General features: G+C 55.1%; 6 protein-coding genes across 6 annotated transcripts; 1 reads left to right on the top strand and 5 right to left on the bottom strand.

The window, feature by feature from the left end:
* Positions 1 to 166: 166 nt before the first annotated feature.
* ATEG_00645 (uncharacterized protein) lies at positions 167 to 3,020 on the bottom strand (the record flags this gene model as incomplete). Its single annotated transcript, XM_001210731.1, has 9 exons — positions 167 to 408; positions 455 to 1,454; positions 1,742 to 1,765; positions 1,832 to 1,872; positions 1,969 to 2,094; positions 2,150 to 2,300; positions 2,375 to 2,491; positions 2,638 to 2,768; positions 2,819 to 3,020. 9 exons carry the CDS (start codon positions 3,018 to 3,020, stop codon positions 167 to 169), a joined length of 2,034 nt encoding a protein of 677 aa, XP_001210731.1.
* Positions 3,021 to 3,807: 787 nt separating this feature from the next.
* tmpL (putative NRPS-like enzyme) lies at positions 3,808 to 6,766 on the top strand (the record flags this gene model as incomplete). The annotated part of the gene is made up of 6 exons (XM_001210730.1): positions 3,808 to 4,345; positions 4,447 to 4,581; positions 4,772 to 4,865; positions 4,938 to 5,225; positions 5,283 to 5,379; positions 5,432 to 6,766. The coding sequence occupies 6 exons, from the start codon at positions 3,808 to 3,810 to the stop codon at positions 6,764 to 6,766; spliced, it is 2,487 nt and encodes an 828-aa protein (XP_001210730.1).
* Positions 6,767 to 7,536: 770 nt separating this feature from the next.
* Positions 7,537 to 8,400, bottom strand: ATEG_00643 (uncharacterized protein; the record flags this gene model as incomplete). The annotated part of the gene is made up of 1 exon (XM_001210729.1): positions 7,537 to 8,400. The coding sequence occupies one exon, from the start codon at positions 8,398 to 8,400 to the stop codon at positions 7,537 to 7,539; it is 864 nt and encodes a 287-aa protein (XP_001210729.1).
* A 1,047-nt stretch (positions 8,401 to 9,447) lies between these two features.
* Positions 9,448 to 10,896, bottom strand: ATEG_00642 (uncharacterized protein; the record flags this gene model as incomplete). The annotated part of the gene is made up of 4 exons (XM_001210728.1): positions 9,448 to 10,128; positions 10,183 to 10,572; positions 10,725 to 10,795; positions 10,857 to 10,896. The coding sequence occupies 4 exons, from the start codon at positions 10,894 to 10,896 to the stop codon at positions 9,448 to 9,450; spliced, it is 1,182 nt and encodes a 393-aa protein (XP_001210728.1).
* Positions 10,897 to 11,454: 558 nt separating this feature from the next.
* On the bottom strand, positions 11,455 to 12,085 carry rpl17 (60S ribosomal protein uL22; the record flags this gene model as incomplete). The annotated part of the gene is made up of 3 exons (XM_001210727.1): positions 11,455 to 11,610; positions 11,677 to 11,864; positions 11,983 to 12,085. 3 exons carry the CDS (start codon positions 12,083 to 12,085, stop codon positions 11,455 to 11,457), a joined length of 447 nt encoding a protein of 148 aa, XP_001210727.1.
* A 726-nt stretch (positions 12,086 to 12,811) lies between these two features.
* ATEG_00640 (D-mandelate dehydrogenase-like dehydrogenase) lies at positions 12,812 to 14,025 on the bottom strand (the record flags this gene model as incomplete). Its single annotated transcript, XM_001210726.1, has 5 exons — positions 12,812 to 13,300; positions 13,353 to 13,552; positions 13,611 to 13,725; positions 13,787 to 13,885; positions 13,945 to 14,025. The coding sequence occupies 5 exons, from the start codon at positions 14,023 to 14,025 to the stop codon at positions 12,812 to 12,814; spliced, it is 984 nt and encodes a 327-aa protein (XP_001210726.1).
* Positions 14,026 to 14,634: the final 609 nt, after the last annotated feature.

Genomic DNA, 14,634 nt, shown 5'->3' with positions numbered 1-14,634 from the left:
AATGTGTGCCATGTGGAGGTTGCAGCGGGAGGGTTGCATAGGAGTTATGATATTAATACTAGATCGTTGGCTCTTTGTTGGTATTTAAGGATGAGTCCTGCATGCAGTATGTCGTAGTTCAGGTCCAATGCGTAAGGCCCGCAAATATACAAACTTATGGTTTCAATTACAGCTCCTTTTTGAGGAAATGCTCCGGTTTATGCGTCGTTTCATAATCCACATGGACATAGGCGCGCTCGACGTCCGGCAAGGACTCCAGCTTCATCTGCAGCTCCTCGGCCACGTCATGGGTGGCCCGCAGCGACTCGTCCGGGTCCATGACGATGTCGACCTCGACGAGCAGGCGGGGGCCGGAGGTATACGCGCGGACGGTGTCGATGGCGGTGATAAAAGGGGAATGGGTCATGGCTGGAGAGTCAATCTAGATGTTCATCGGTGGTGACGGACAACTTACAGATATAGGTGATCAGCTGCTGCATCTTGGTATCAGCGGTGACGCCGATCAACAGCTGGAACTCGTGGTAGGCGGTGTGCAGCCAGAGGCCGCTGATGAGCACGGACAGGATGACGGCGCCCATGGGATCGATCCACCAGCGGAGCTTACTGCCACCGACCGAGGTGAGAATACCGAAGCCGTTGATGAAGAGGTCGTTACGGTGATCCTCCCAGAGGATGCGGATCTGGGAGACCTGGTGGCGGAGCGCGAAGCAGTAGACAAAGAGGGCGAACTTGGTGCAGAAGGCGACGGCGACGGCGATGACGGAGGGCAGGTGAAACTCGGTGGTTTCAGCGTTGGAGCCAACCGCCAGATCGCGGACGGAGAAGGCGATGAGGATGAGCGAGACGGCGGTCATGAGGAAGCAGAAGCCGATGTTGCCGGCGGTCTCGATGCGGGCCTTGCCGGCGGGGAAGCGGCGCGGGTCGACGCGGTTGACGGCCTTGTTACACAGCAGCAGGGTCAGGTTGGACATGGGGTCGAAGATGGCGTCGGCCATGGTGGTGAACAGCGACAGCGACCCGGACGCGATGGCGCCGTACAGCTGCAGCACGGACAGGATGACATTCGCCGCGAAGCTGCCGTACACGGCGATCTTGTACTTGAGCTGGTTGTTGGCGTTGAGCTCGCGCGCCGCCCGCACGTGCTCCTCCACCGGCCTCAGCATCCGCTCAATGTTCTCGTTCTGCGCGTGATAGAACGTCTGCAGCTCCTGCTGGCGCTTGGAGGCGAGCGAGAGCGGCGCGCGTCCCACCACCGTGGGCGTGCATCGGTCACGTTTGCGAGCTGTGTTGGCCCGCGGCTGGATCTGCGAGATTTCCGCCGCGGACTTCAGCTTCGACGAGAGTTGGAATGGGTCATTCTCGCGCGTGTACTGCGGCGGCGGTTGGCTTTCTTCGTCGGGGGTGGAGTGGGTGCGGTGCGCGGGGGAGACCGGCTCCAGCGCCGTGCTGGTGGCCTCGTTGTAGTTCATTATTCTGGGGTATATTGAAAGGCGATGGGAAGGAGATGAGAAAGAGAAAGAAAGAGAAGAGAAGGACGGAGAAAGGGGAGTGGAAAAAGTGGCAGTGCAGTGTTATCTTATCTGATGTCCCGTGATCGCTGTTAGTCATGCCAAGGGCTCCCGAATAGGCAAGTGTTGTAGATCTACTCCAGAGTACATCCAGCGCAGCCATTGCAGGAGACTGTCCTAGTATAAGAAATTTCTGTAAGCTGGATCATGGTGATTTGATTCTTGATACTCACTCGCTCCTCGTAAGAGCACTGAACCTATGTAGAAGACATAATTGGATCTATCAGATCAACCGACTAGGACCGCATATCGTAACGAGATACTAGGTACTTCAACGGTGTCTTTCCAATGCCGGCCTCGATGACTAAGTTACGCTCTCTATTCTGCCAATGTGATCATCATCCGTGGTGACAAGACACCAATCCTGACGATCACACTCCCACCATGGAACACGGCTAACCTGCGTTTTCCCAAACAGGCGCCCTCTTCTCCAGAAAGGATGTCACGCCCTCGACCATATCCCTGGTCCCGAACGCGGCGTAGTATAACGACCGCTCAAACGCATGATCATGATGCAAATGATCCGCTTGGAACATGTCAGTGTGGCTGTAGATGAACGAGAAGAAACTCTGCTGACTGACCTCTGCAGATCGCCTCCTTGGCCAGCATAACGGTCGGCAGACTCTGAGACGCTAGTCTCTCTGCGATCTCCAGCGCGCCTGACAGCGCCTGGCCCTTCCCAACAAGTTTGCTCACCAGACCCGCGCTGAAAGCTTCTTCCCCAGAGAGCGCCTGGTGGAGCAGAATCATATTCATGGCCTAGTCGATCAGAAGCGTCCAAGTCAGACCGATGGCACGAGACGAACCCGATACTTGCCAATCGCGGCAGTCAACCGCTGTGTGCCTCCAGCCCCTGGGATCAGACCGATGGATGTCTCTGGAAGCCTAAAGTCGGCATCACGAGCGGCGACGACGAAATCGGCCTTCGAGCATGTTGGTCAACGTGGAAACAACGCCGATCATATAATCATACCATCAACGCAAGTTCAAACCCGCCTCCGAGCTGGAATTCGATGACGTCTGATCAGCTTCGACCGGAGAAAAGCGGTGAGATTCGATAGTTCCATACTGCTTTGCCCTCCACTGCTGCAATGATCGGTTTGCAGAACCTTTCCATTCCATGACAGAGGTCTTCAAGATACCGCCTCTGACGAGCCTCCTGGGTATTCATTCGCCAGATCTCTCCAATGTCGGCACCGGCTGATTGAGTAACGTTAGATCGCCTTCTATTCTGTTCTGGCCCACCCTACCTGAGAAGATGGTGTCTGAGCCGGTGATGACAACGGAACAAATCCGCGGATCAGTAGACGCATTTTCGAGTTCACGCAGCAGGGAATTGATGAGCGCTTGAGATAGCGCATTTCTCTTGGCAGGTCGATTTAGCTTCAGGACTAGGGTCGACTGTCCATGTGTCTCGGTCAGAACGAGGTTTTTGGTCTCCGACTGGTCCATTGTGCCCTATCTTTCCCAATGCCAGATGAACTATTGGGATTGATTTCCAGGATTTCGAGCTCTAGGGAGCAAACAGCCTAAGTAATCAACTTAATATCCGACTGCATATTTGCGGTTGAAACCGGCGGAGCTCCGGCCGTGTCGAATGTCACATCTACTCCGGAGTACGAACTCTATTCGCGACTGGCGCTGGAGCTGCAGCTCCAGATACAGCCTAAGTTGGCCTAAGCTGCTGCGTTGGAGATTGGTCAGACATGTGTAAGCACATACAACGTTTCATATTGAAACCTCCGCCTCCAGACGGGGTTAGATATGGCTTGGGATTGACAACGTCTTTTGCCTAGTATGCCATGACGATCAGCAGAATGAGGTCATGAGAACAACTCGTGCACGACATTCAGTGGCAGAGGATTCTTCATCCGACCGTTGCAGAATCAGCAAGCGGCTAGAATCTTCGCAATAAAGCCACCAATGCGGACAGGGGACGGGGAAACTATATCGACATGGTTTATAGTCCACTATCTCCTTTGCCCCGCATGCCGAGCATCGTTCACACGGCCCGCAATTTCCCCTGTAGCCCGACGATGCCGACGGAACATGAGCTACGGTCGAGATGCATCAGGTTGTCTCAGTGCATGGCTGACGTAGGGACAAGTGGCACTTGCACGGAGACGTTACGGACGATGGATATATATGGGCAAGCCGTCACCTTGAGCCGACCGGCTCTCGCCATGACGGCAAATCTGTGTCCCTCGCGAATGCTGGCATTCCCTTTTAGCCTCTGATCATGGAGTCTCTGCCAATCCCATCCAGTCCCGGAGACTTTTTCCGGCAGTCCGCATTTGGTCCCCAGCGCCAGGTGCCTTTTGAAACTGTTCATCATGCCTTTATACACCATGCAACGCGCGCTCCTGACGAGACGGCTTTGCTTGACCTCTCGCGGGACGTTGTCCGAGAGGTCAGCTATGGCAGGCTACTCCAGTACGCTCAATTCACCGCACTCCGGCTCCAGCAGAATGGGGTGCTTCCTGGAAGCAGAATTGCCGTCGTGACAAAACGCAGCGTGGAGATGGTGGCAGGTATCTTAGGGATTCTCATGAGCGGTGCTCAGTATATTCCACTTGATGGTGCTGTTGTTGCCGATCAGACGCTGGAACATGCGGTCACTGAGTCGAAAAGCTCGGTAGCCTTGTGTGGCGATGCCTTCCGGTCAAGGCTGCAGTCTTTCGACAGTATCAAACCTCTTGTGTTGGAGGAATTGATCACCGAAGCAGAGCATGTTGGATTCGTGCCTGGTCTTGACCGATTGGTATGCGAGGGTGATGGTAACTCGGGTTGCTATCTAATCTACACCTCCGGTATACTCCTCCCACACATGTTCCTAGGCCTGCCTGGTTCTATAATAATGCTCACCATGGTATGATAGGCACCACAGGAACCCCCAAAGGCGTTGATGTCACCCACAGAAACGCCACCAACGTCTTGTGCCAACCGCCGAGCAATTTAGGCATCACTCGAGGTTCGAAGGTGGGACAGGTCTTGTCGATCAGCTTTGACATGGGTAAGTCTGCACCTGTGCTATTCGCTACGAAACTCTATTAAGTGCTAGCAGGTGCCTGGGAGATTCTGGGATCTCTATGCAATGGCGCCACGTTGGTACTCCGAGGATCAGATTGGCACGCAGCTCTGCGCCAGGTACGTTCTGTCAGATAAAGTAGCACCCAATCCACACTAATGGACCCTCTTAATAGATCGACACCTTGATATGCACCCCGAGTATCCTGAGTCGATATTCCCCCCGAGACTTCCCCAATATCCGATGCGTCGCTACGGCTGGCGAGCCATGTACACAGAGGTAGACTGGACATTCGCAAACTACTCTTCAACCCCGACTAACTGATATGGAATGTCGTCCAGACTTGCAGACGAATGGGTTGCAAACGGCGCCACCTTTTACAACTGCTGCGGCCCGACAGAGACCACCATTATCAACACGATGCATAAACATGAGCTCGGCCGTCCGTTGACAATTGGAAGGCCGCTTCCGAACAATAATGTCTATATTCTGGACGAGAATGCCCGTCCAGTGGAGTTTGGAAGCATCGGCACAATGTGGGCTGGCGGAGCAGGAGTTACCAGAGGTTATCTCGGTCTGCCAGACAGAACCGCTGAACGGTATCGTCCTGATCCGTTTGTGAACGACGCGTACGTCACTGTCATGATTTCCACCCCCATATTCGGAGCTGACCGGATGATACACAGAGGAGCAATGATGTTCAATACCGGAGATTTGGCACGGTGGTTGCCAGATGGTAACTTGGAGATACTGGGCAGGAATGATGATCAGGTCAAAATCAAGGTAAACCATCTCGAGATTCTTCTAGGTTTCACACAGCGGTAACCCAGAGTAGGGCTTCCGTGTTGAGCTTGACGGGGTCAGCGCATCAATAGCTTCATTTCCAGGAGTCCAGAGGGCTGTCGCAATGATGGTGGAAGGACAACTGATCGGCTTTGTGAGCCCGGCGTCCTGTGATCTACAGGCCCTGCGAGCACATCTAGAGGCAAAGCTACCGTACTACGCCATTCCCTGCGAATGGTTCCCGATGGACACGTTCCCGTTGACGACTAACGGGAAGCTTGATAAACGTGCTATGGTCGAGCAATTTAGGCACCAGAAAGAGGCTCCCTTCCTCCCATCTGACTTGGTCAACGAGAAAGGATACATTATTCACCAGTCCTCTCGAACACTGTCAGCCGAGTCTGACCCATCCGAGGCTCCGCGCAAACCACTGCCGCTCGCGGAGAAGAAGGATCCGAAACCCATCCGCGGACTCAGATACCGGATCTTCATTGTGTATCGCCGGCTCTTTTCGTTGGTCTGGCTGGCCAACCTCGCCGCACTCCTATGCCTCATTTTCATCCCCACGGCCGGATCCGAGTGGATCGATATCATCGCGTTCATCAATCTGACCATCGCCGTTCTGATCCGCCAAGACGCCGTCATCAACGTCCTGTACACAGTATGCTGCTCCGTGCCCAAGTCATGGCCGTTGGCGATTCGACGACGATGCGCAAAGATCTACCATCTTGGGGGTGCACACTCAGGAGCTGCAACGGCTGCTACCGCTTGGTACATCGGCTCAATCGGACACAGTATATACGCCATGGTCAAAAAGCCCACTCCATCAAAGGTTGCGGAAGCCGCTCTTGCCCTTTCCCTGATCGTCATGCTTCTCCTGCTCTCCATGATCGGGCTCGCATATCCAACCTTCCGAAAGAAGCGCCACAACACCTTCGAGCGCACGCACCGGTTCCTCGGCTGGACCGTGCTGGTCATCATCTGGGTGCAAACGATGCTTTCTATCCGTGCCCAGCGAGCGCCAGGAACATCGATGGGCCGGGCCGTCCTGGTATCCCCCAACTTCTGGATGCTAATCGTCATCACGGCAAGCATCGCAAGCTCGTGGTGTTTTCTCCGCAAGGTCCCCGTCGACGCCGAGGTACTCTCGAACCACGCCGTGCGACTGCATTTCGACTACACCATGCCCGTCAACGGGACATTCACGCGTCTCTCCGAGCGCCCACTGCTCGAATGGCACTCATTCGCCACCGTCCCCGCGCCGACAGCGCATAACGGAAGACCACGAGGCTATTCGCTGGTTGTGTCCCGCGCGGGCGACTGGACCGGCCGGCAGATCAGCAATCCACCCAGCCATCTGTGGACTCGGGGCATCCCAAGTAAGTAACTACACCGCTCCTCGCGTCTCACCTGCCGTTACTAACCCGATCTCCCGCAGCATGCGGCGTCATGCGCATCGCAACCCTCTTCAACAGGGTGGTCCTGGTCGGCACCGGCTCAGGCATCGGACCGCTTCTCGGTCACATCCAGGTGCCGACCTGTCCGTTTAGGCTGGTGTGGTCGACCCCCAACCCACTCGCCACCTTCGGCAAGGACGTTGTGGATGCCGTGTATGACGCGGATCCGGGCGCCGTGGTCCACGATACGAAGACGCAGGGCCGGCCGAACCTGGTGCAACTGACGTGGGAGGCCGTGCAGGAGTTCGAGGCGGAGGCTGTGGTTGTGATTTCGAATGAGAAGCTGACCAAGAAGGTGGTTTATGGGATGGAGACGAGGGGGGTTGCGGCGTATGGGGCGATCTGGGATAGCTAGCTTGGTTCTCGTGCCGTGTGATAGTGCATAAGAGGAGTCGATGGCCGATTTAGCGTGGACCAGCATACCTCCATCTCGTCTATCTCAATGTATAGTAGGTAGCATAGCAGGTAGTGGTATAGCAGGTAACTTGGTGAATACTCTGAATTCCTAGAACGGACTAACTCTTGTTACTTATTCGGGCTGCAATGGTTATCGAAACCTCAGGTACATTATTGGATGATGATAGCATAGCCTAAATTGCTGCTACCAAGTGCAGTGCATCGCATGACTTTTTACTATGCAGGCTAAATACACTCAACATTCTCTATCTCCATACTAAATACATAGTCTTCTATCTCCATTTCAAGTATACTTGAGCAGTGCCTTCAGCAGACTCGCCACCCAGTTGAGCTGCTCCTCCGCAGTGCCATCCGTAGGAATGCTCATCGAGCCAGACGCAGTGGGAGTGGAGACGGCAGGGACCGTAGCGGACTGGCGGACGCTGGTGGCCAGGGTCGTGGGGGCGGAAGTCGGCACCGAGGAAGCAGCGTTGTTGTTCGAGCTGGGGGTAGTGGTGATGGCGACCTCGGCGGTGGAGGAGCTGGCGCTGGCGCTGGAGCTCGAGCCCGAGCTGGAGCCGGAGCCGGAGCCACCCACGGTGAAATCAACACAAGACTCATAGGTCTGGTCGATGGACTCGGCGAACCAGTACCACTGCAGCACACAGGCACCCGCCTCGGAGCACTGGCTGCCCAGGTCGTCGGGGATGGTGACGCTGAAGTTGGTCTCGTCTTCGGTGACGCCGGTGGCGGTGGAGGCGTAGTTGTCCCAGGACTTCAGGGGGCTGCCGATGACGGAGTTGGAGGCGGTATCGACGACGGAGACGTTGGCGACGCCGGTGTGGGGGGCGCGGATGTCAACGGTGAAGTCGACCTTCTGGCCGGCGGAGTACGAGAAGACGTTGTCCTTGTTGTCGGCGAACTTGTAGCCCTTGCAGAGCCAGATGTCGCACTTCTGCGCGTTGTAGTCGCTCTGGCCGTTGGCGACCTGCAGCTCGCCCTGGATGTTGCCGTAGTTGTCCGACTCCTGGTTGATGGTCATCTGCTGACCGCAGGCGGCTTGCATGGCCTTGCCGGGCATCCGGGGCTGAGGAGACTTCACGAAGCCGTGGCCGTGGGCCATGGAGGCCAGGCCGGCCAGAGCTAGAACGGAGCTGGTGTACTTCATGTTGATTGTTGATAGAGAATGGGTTTCAAAGAGAGGGACTGAGCCGGGTATACCAGTATACCGAGGGTCGAATGAATGGAAGGAAACTTGAAAAGAACGAGACGGTCACAGACCGGATTTTTGGAAAAGAACTGCAAGGAAGGAAACAGACAAGCCTGCGTACTGAAGAAACAGAAGAGACGTTTTCTGAGCAGTCTCCATGGCTATATATCGTCAGGCCCCGGACGATAACCGAACGGGCGGTCCACGGATGCAGTCGTGAAACACTACTGTGGGCTGAACGATATAGAGGCGACCCTGTGCATCTCTTTGATAGCCATCAGGCTCCGACGCACTCCACCGGCCAACAGGGTTTTGCTGGATTCGGTCAGATTACGCCGAGGCATGGGCCCCGGAGCTGGCTCGTCGCTGGACCTAGGGCATCGGTCAGAAGCCGAACAGGTCGTCGCTATCACTGTGAAGCACCGCGCAGTTTCACGTTAATTGGTGTGAAACAATCCGAACGATGGTGGACTGGTTAGTCGAGAACTAGTCGACAGGGAGGAAACAGCTTCGGATGCTTGGCACCGCTGAGGTTTCAGCTTCATTAACCGGGATGCGTGATCCACCCCGGCGCAAATCCGAACAGTGTGATTTGCCTCATCGGTGCTACACACAGGGGTCCGATGCTTAACAGCGTTCGGAGTTGATGGATCAGCGATATGCGTTTAAGTGCGAGGGCAGGACGCTATGATGTAGTTGCCATCACCACACATTGCGCCCCCACAGCTAGCGCCAGCCATCGTTTCATGTCTCCGGACCAAACTGGTCCTTTGGGTTAGGGGAAGGCAATCGAGCCCATGGTTTGATAGAAAGCAAAAGCAGGATATCGATTCATTGATCCGCAAAGAGGTATCTTGTCAAAATAACCAAAAGCTAGACTAAGGAAGGGGGGGGAAGGGATATTCTCAAGATCTCAGAGCCGCCACTGCCATCCGAACCAGGCGGTCTCTGCTGAGCGTTTTTGCTCTGAATGCCCGTCCGCCCGCTGGTGCTCGCTGGCGAAGCCTACTTCGGAGGTACTGCAGGAGGCCCCGTCGTGGCGTAATTATCTGCGAAGGGGTTCTGCACTTGGAAGTCCTCCGATCGGTACTCATATCGGCCCGCTGTACTACTATTTGTAGCTGTAGGGGCAGGAGCAGACACGGGAGCCTGTGTTGGAGCAGGCCCTGGGGTGGACTCCGGCGAGACAGGGGCCGGCGATGACACCGTCGGGGGACTTCCAGAGTCCCGATGGGGCAGCGGAGGTGCTGCGGCCGGCCGCAGAGCACCGGATGCCGATGCATTGTCATTAGAGGAGGCGGGAGACTGGCTTCCTGACTGTCCCAGCGCCTTGCGCGCATGCAACATGGAATGCTGGTGCTTGGATTGAGCGACGGACAATTTGTCGTTCGCCTCGATCAAGGTAAGGAGGGTGTCTTCGTCGGGAGGCGGGTTGGTAGAGTGGATGTAGGCTTGCATGGCGCGCGCTGCAGCTCGACAGCGATCGGAGAATTCCTTGACGAGCTCGTTTTCCAACAGTTCCGACGGAGGTGTCATCTGGACGAACTGGATGAGGAGTTGAGCCGAATTCTTCGCTTCTTCGATCCGTGCGGCCAGCTCGTCCGGCGGTGGAAGCGTGCTTTGGCTTTGGGCCGGTGGGTATGTCGGCCGCGAGTGCGACGAGTGCGACGACGCCCTAAAATGGCTCTATCGGCGGATGGTTAGTATGAGCGCATGTGGGAGGTCTCAAGGGCGCCATACGCTACTGTTCGTCCGCCATAGTTTGGATTTCTCTTTGCGCCACATTTGCAGCAGCGGCGTTAGGTCCTCATCCCAGGCCCGTTGAGCATCCAAGGCATCCAGCGTTTGACAAAGGAAGTTGTGCACATAAGCGCTGTCCCTGTCATGCTTTTGGCGCAGGAATTCCTTCACCGTCGCGGCAAACTTGGAGTCGAGATTGCGCGCAAAGGTGTGACCTGGGTTGTCGACGAGAATGCGGATGAGCATAATCGCATTGTACTGCATATGCGCCGGGGTTTTGTTCGGTTCGGAGAGGAGTTTGCGGATCAGATTGGCCGCTTCGCGGGCCGCATTGGGACTGGACTCGGCACTCTCGACGATACTGGGAAGACGCACGAATTCGGATCCATGCTGTGAGGTGTCAGGGAGTGTTTACGCGCGGGGAAATTTCCGGTCGGGGAACATACGGCATTTCCAGGGTTGGCCGAAGCTTCACAAAAGGCATTCTACCGAGCGACGATTAGCTGACCTGACACATAATAAACAAACGGACAGCGACATACGACTTCGCGCAGAATGACGGCCTCTGGGGAGTCTTCGGCATAGGCCGTGGCGGGAGAGTCGCGCGTGGGACCTGCGGGAAATGATAAGCGTCCAGTCAGGGTCTCGGCATGGGGAGATGACACATCACTCACTCAGGCGCTTATTATTGAGAGAGCTGAGAATGCGCTTCATGATGACAGGAGGTGGGATGGAAGAAGAGAGGAAGGACGAGGCTGAGGAGGAGAAGAAAAAGGGAGGAGGGAGAAGACCCAAGAGGAAGCCAACAGGCATCGGCGGAATCTGCCTGATTGTCTAGACGCCCTTAGCCTGGAACGGGCTAGACTGTGGCCAGTGGGAGCAGCATCGCAAGGAGTAGAGATCGTGGCGATGCGACACGCAATGAGCCAAGAGATGATGACGAACGGTAGAGGAATGATGATGCCTGTAGAGAGGCTTTGCGCATCCAAACCAAGAATCTCCAAGCATCCACAGCCACTTATACTTCCTCTCTATGCAAGTACATACACACACATACACACATGACCTACGACCAGATGAAAAAGAATCCGTACATTCGTCATTAATCCGACGCTCCATTCTGTCGTCCCACTGAGATCGTCGAGTTGAAATAATTTTTTATATTCCTTGAATGACCAGGTATTGTTCCGTACAATAGGCAAACTCCGGCTGATCCCAATTCATTCATTTTCCGACTACTACCACGCGCTCTCCCGACCACTCGCCGTCCGCTTAAGCCTCAGTGAGGGCAGCGCGGATCTGGGCACCGCGCTGGCGGGAGCTGAGGTGCTGTTCGCGCTTCACAACGTGGGGACCCTTCTGGACGACCTCCTCACCCTCAGTGAGGATCAGCTCGATGTGGCAAGGGTTGGTCATGTAGGGGTTGATCTGTCGTAGCGTTAGATGTCTAGATTCCTGGTTTCACAAGGCAACGGTGTCGAAAAAAAAACATACACGACCGTGGGCACGGTAGGTGCGGCGGCGGCCCTTGGGAGCCTGGTTGACCTGGATGTGCTTGACGATAAGGTTGCCGGTGTCAAGGCCCTTGGTGTCGGCGTTGGCCTCGGCGTTCTTCAGGAGGTCGATGAGGAACTTGGCGGACTTCTGGGGCCAGCGGGCCTTGCTGACACCCCACTGCTTGCCTGGGGGTTGTCAGTATACCCATCTTTCTCACGTAGTATGATGCATAAACGCTCGTGGCGCGTCGTAATCGCCACGTCGTAATCCATCCACATATCAAAAAAAAATCCAATCACTCACCCTGAGCGCAGCGGCCAGTGCTGCCAGCGTACCGGCGCATGGGGACAGCCTCCGTCTTGGTGGTGACATTGTCGAGGAAAGTCAGGGCGCGCTGCAGCTTCATGCCGTTGATGGCCTGAGCGGTCTCGCGGGTGTTCTTGAAGCTGACACGCAGGTAAGAGCCCCGGGCGCGGGCGCTCTTAGCGGCCGGAATCTCCTGAGCAGCGTAACGGACCTGGAAGAAACCCGGGTCAGTGAATGCCCTTCCTCAGATGCTCATCCATCTTGAAAACACATGTCCGGTTTCTCGGAAACGAAAACGTCGATTGGGAGGTGACGAGTCGAGGGAACAGTCTCCTGTTCGTAAAATAGACCATCGGTCGACCGGTAGAAGAAAACCACGATGGCAGGCGATCGGGATATCGTCGGGGTGCAACAGATTCTTCATCGAATGGATTTTCCTCCCAGTCTCATTCCAGCCTCGTCCTCAATCATCCTCCCAGTGCAGTCGAAATCGAATCCGAGAAACACACAGAATAGAAAGACTCACCATCTTGAAGTGGTTGCCGAGCGGGGTGGTCCTCTATGTCGGGGTGAGAAGGTGTGTCGCTTTTCGTAGAGTCGTCGGCCGGCTGGAGATCGCGAGCCTTTCGTGGTGGTGCGCTTTTTTCGCGCTTGGCACGGGACTGCCCTAAGCGAGCCCTAACTCACCGCCTTTGAATCTGCATAATTAGTAATTATTCTTTATACTGCATATCCACACTTTATCGGAATTTATTATCTTTATCTTCATCTTCAATCTTGTAAACTCACGTTAAATTCGTACCTAAAATAATCTAATACCATCTATCTATTTCTTCTGCTCCGGCACCAGCGTCACCATCTCCCCCTTCTCCACCGCCGACCGCACATTCTCCAGAACTAACAACTCCATCTCCTTCTGCGTCTCGTAGGTCATCGTGCCGATATGCGGCAACAGCATCACCCGCGGGTTGTTGATCAGTCCCGCCTCCACCTCCGGTTCGTTCTCATACACATCCAGTCCTGCCGACAGCACCTTTCCGGAATCCAGCGCCGCGACCAACGCCTTCTCATCAATGAGCGCGCCCCGCGCCGTGTTCACCAGCACCACCCCATCCTTCATCTTCTGGAACTCCGGTGCCCCGATAATATGCCGCGTTGACGCATTCAGCGCCAAGTTGAGGCTTAGCACGTCGGCCTGCGCCAGCAACTCATCGAAAGACACGTAGGTGGCCCCGGCTTCCAACTCGGGGGCCAGACGGGACCGGTTGTGGTAGATGATCTTCATGCCGAAAGCGCGCGCGCGGTTGGCCATTTCCTAGTAGATTGATTAGCGGTGCGTATTTTCAAGAGTGTTGGACGTCACTCACCCGACCGATTCCACCCATTCCGAGGATGCCCAGCACTTTTCCTTGGGGATCATGGCCGAGAGTGGTTTGGCCCTGCCAGGTCCCCGCGCGCAACGCCGCCAAGGGAACATACGCCTGGCGCAGGGCTCCGATCATGAGGAAAATGCCAACGTCGGCGGTGGCATGGTTGACTGCGACGGGAGTGCTAGAGACGAGGATTCCTACATGCCGTTAGACTGTTTCCCAAGTTCTTGGTAGTGAGGCCGCCGGTCTACGTACCCCGCTCTGTACAGCCCGGGATATCGATGTTGTCATAACCAGCGCCGTTGTGGCAAATATACTTGAGCGATTTGGGCAGCACCGACAGCAATTCGGCGTCGAACGGACCGGTGAACTAGAGAGAGTCATTAGCGTCGCGTCCCGCCTGTTGGGAATTGAATGCGACGGGTTCCTACTTTGGTGGAGGTGTTGGAGCGGTAGATGACCACGACGTCGTCGTATTGACCGTCTTTGCAGTTACGGAGGAAATCCTCGCGGGTGCCGGAGGGGAATTCCTTTCATGTCTGTGAGCATTCGGATTCTTTTCCCACGGGGATCTGCGATGGAGGAATACCTTGAGAGTCAGGAGGGAGGAGAGACTCTCCCATTCCTTGCGGGCGTGGGTGATGGCGCCGATGAGTAGAGCGGAAGGCATGACGATGACTGTGAGGTATAGAGAGTAGAGAAGGAGAAGAGAATTGAAGGGAAAGAGTGAGAGAATCGAAGAGAATAAAAGAGAGCAGAGGAATATCTAAGGAGTACTCCGTCGTAGGATGGGGGGATGAATGCGTGGGGGGTCATTTCTTTGCAACTATTTATGACTTCATTCCTCATTCTCTGTACAAACATACATGCATTCATCCATTATGTACATTCATCTTTCCATACTTATTTATAGCAAGTGGTCAAGGATATTCTATCTACTGCATATTCATTCATATAATCCTCGACTCTTTCTTCGTTGTTATTATCGCCTTGTATGTAGAATCATGTTATCGGCTATTGAACCATCCCGACGAGGAAATCCGTGGGGTCCGGATAATTTCCCCCCACGCGTCAAACGCCGATGAGGGGGATTCCGCTTGAGTCTGTATTTAATCTTCATCTCCATACTCTTAGTATCTAAGGTATCAATCATATTCCGCTCCTGATACATATCCAGTGCCCCTTCACACCATGACGACCCCCGCCCTCGTGCTCCACGGCGCCAAAGACCTCCGCCTGGTAAGTACACCATCTCCTCCCGATGCAATCGAGTATACTA

This window comes from Aspergillus terreus, genomic scaffold, assembly GCF_000149615.1.
Source record: "Aspergillus terreus NIH2624 scaffold_1 genomic scaffold, whole genome shotgun sequence".
NCBI lineage: Eukaryota > Fungi > Ascomycota > Eurotiomycetes > Eurotiales > Aspergillaceae > Aspergillus > Aspergillus terreus.
Note: the sequence above shows the minus strand (reverse complement) of the source record. Positions and strands in the feature narration are given on the sequence as shown.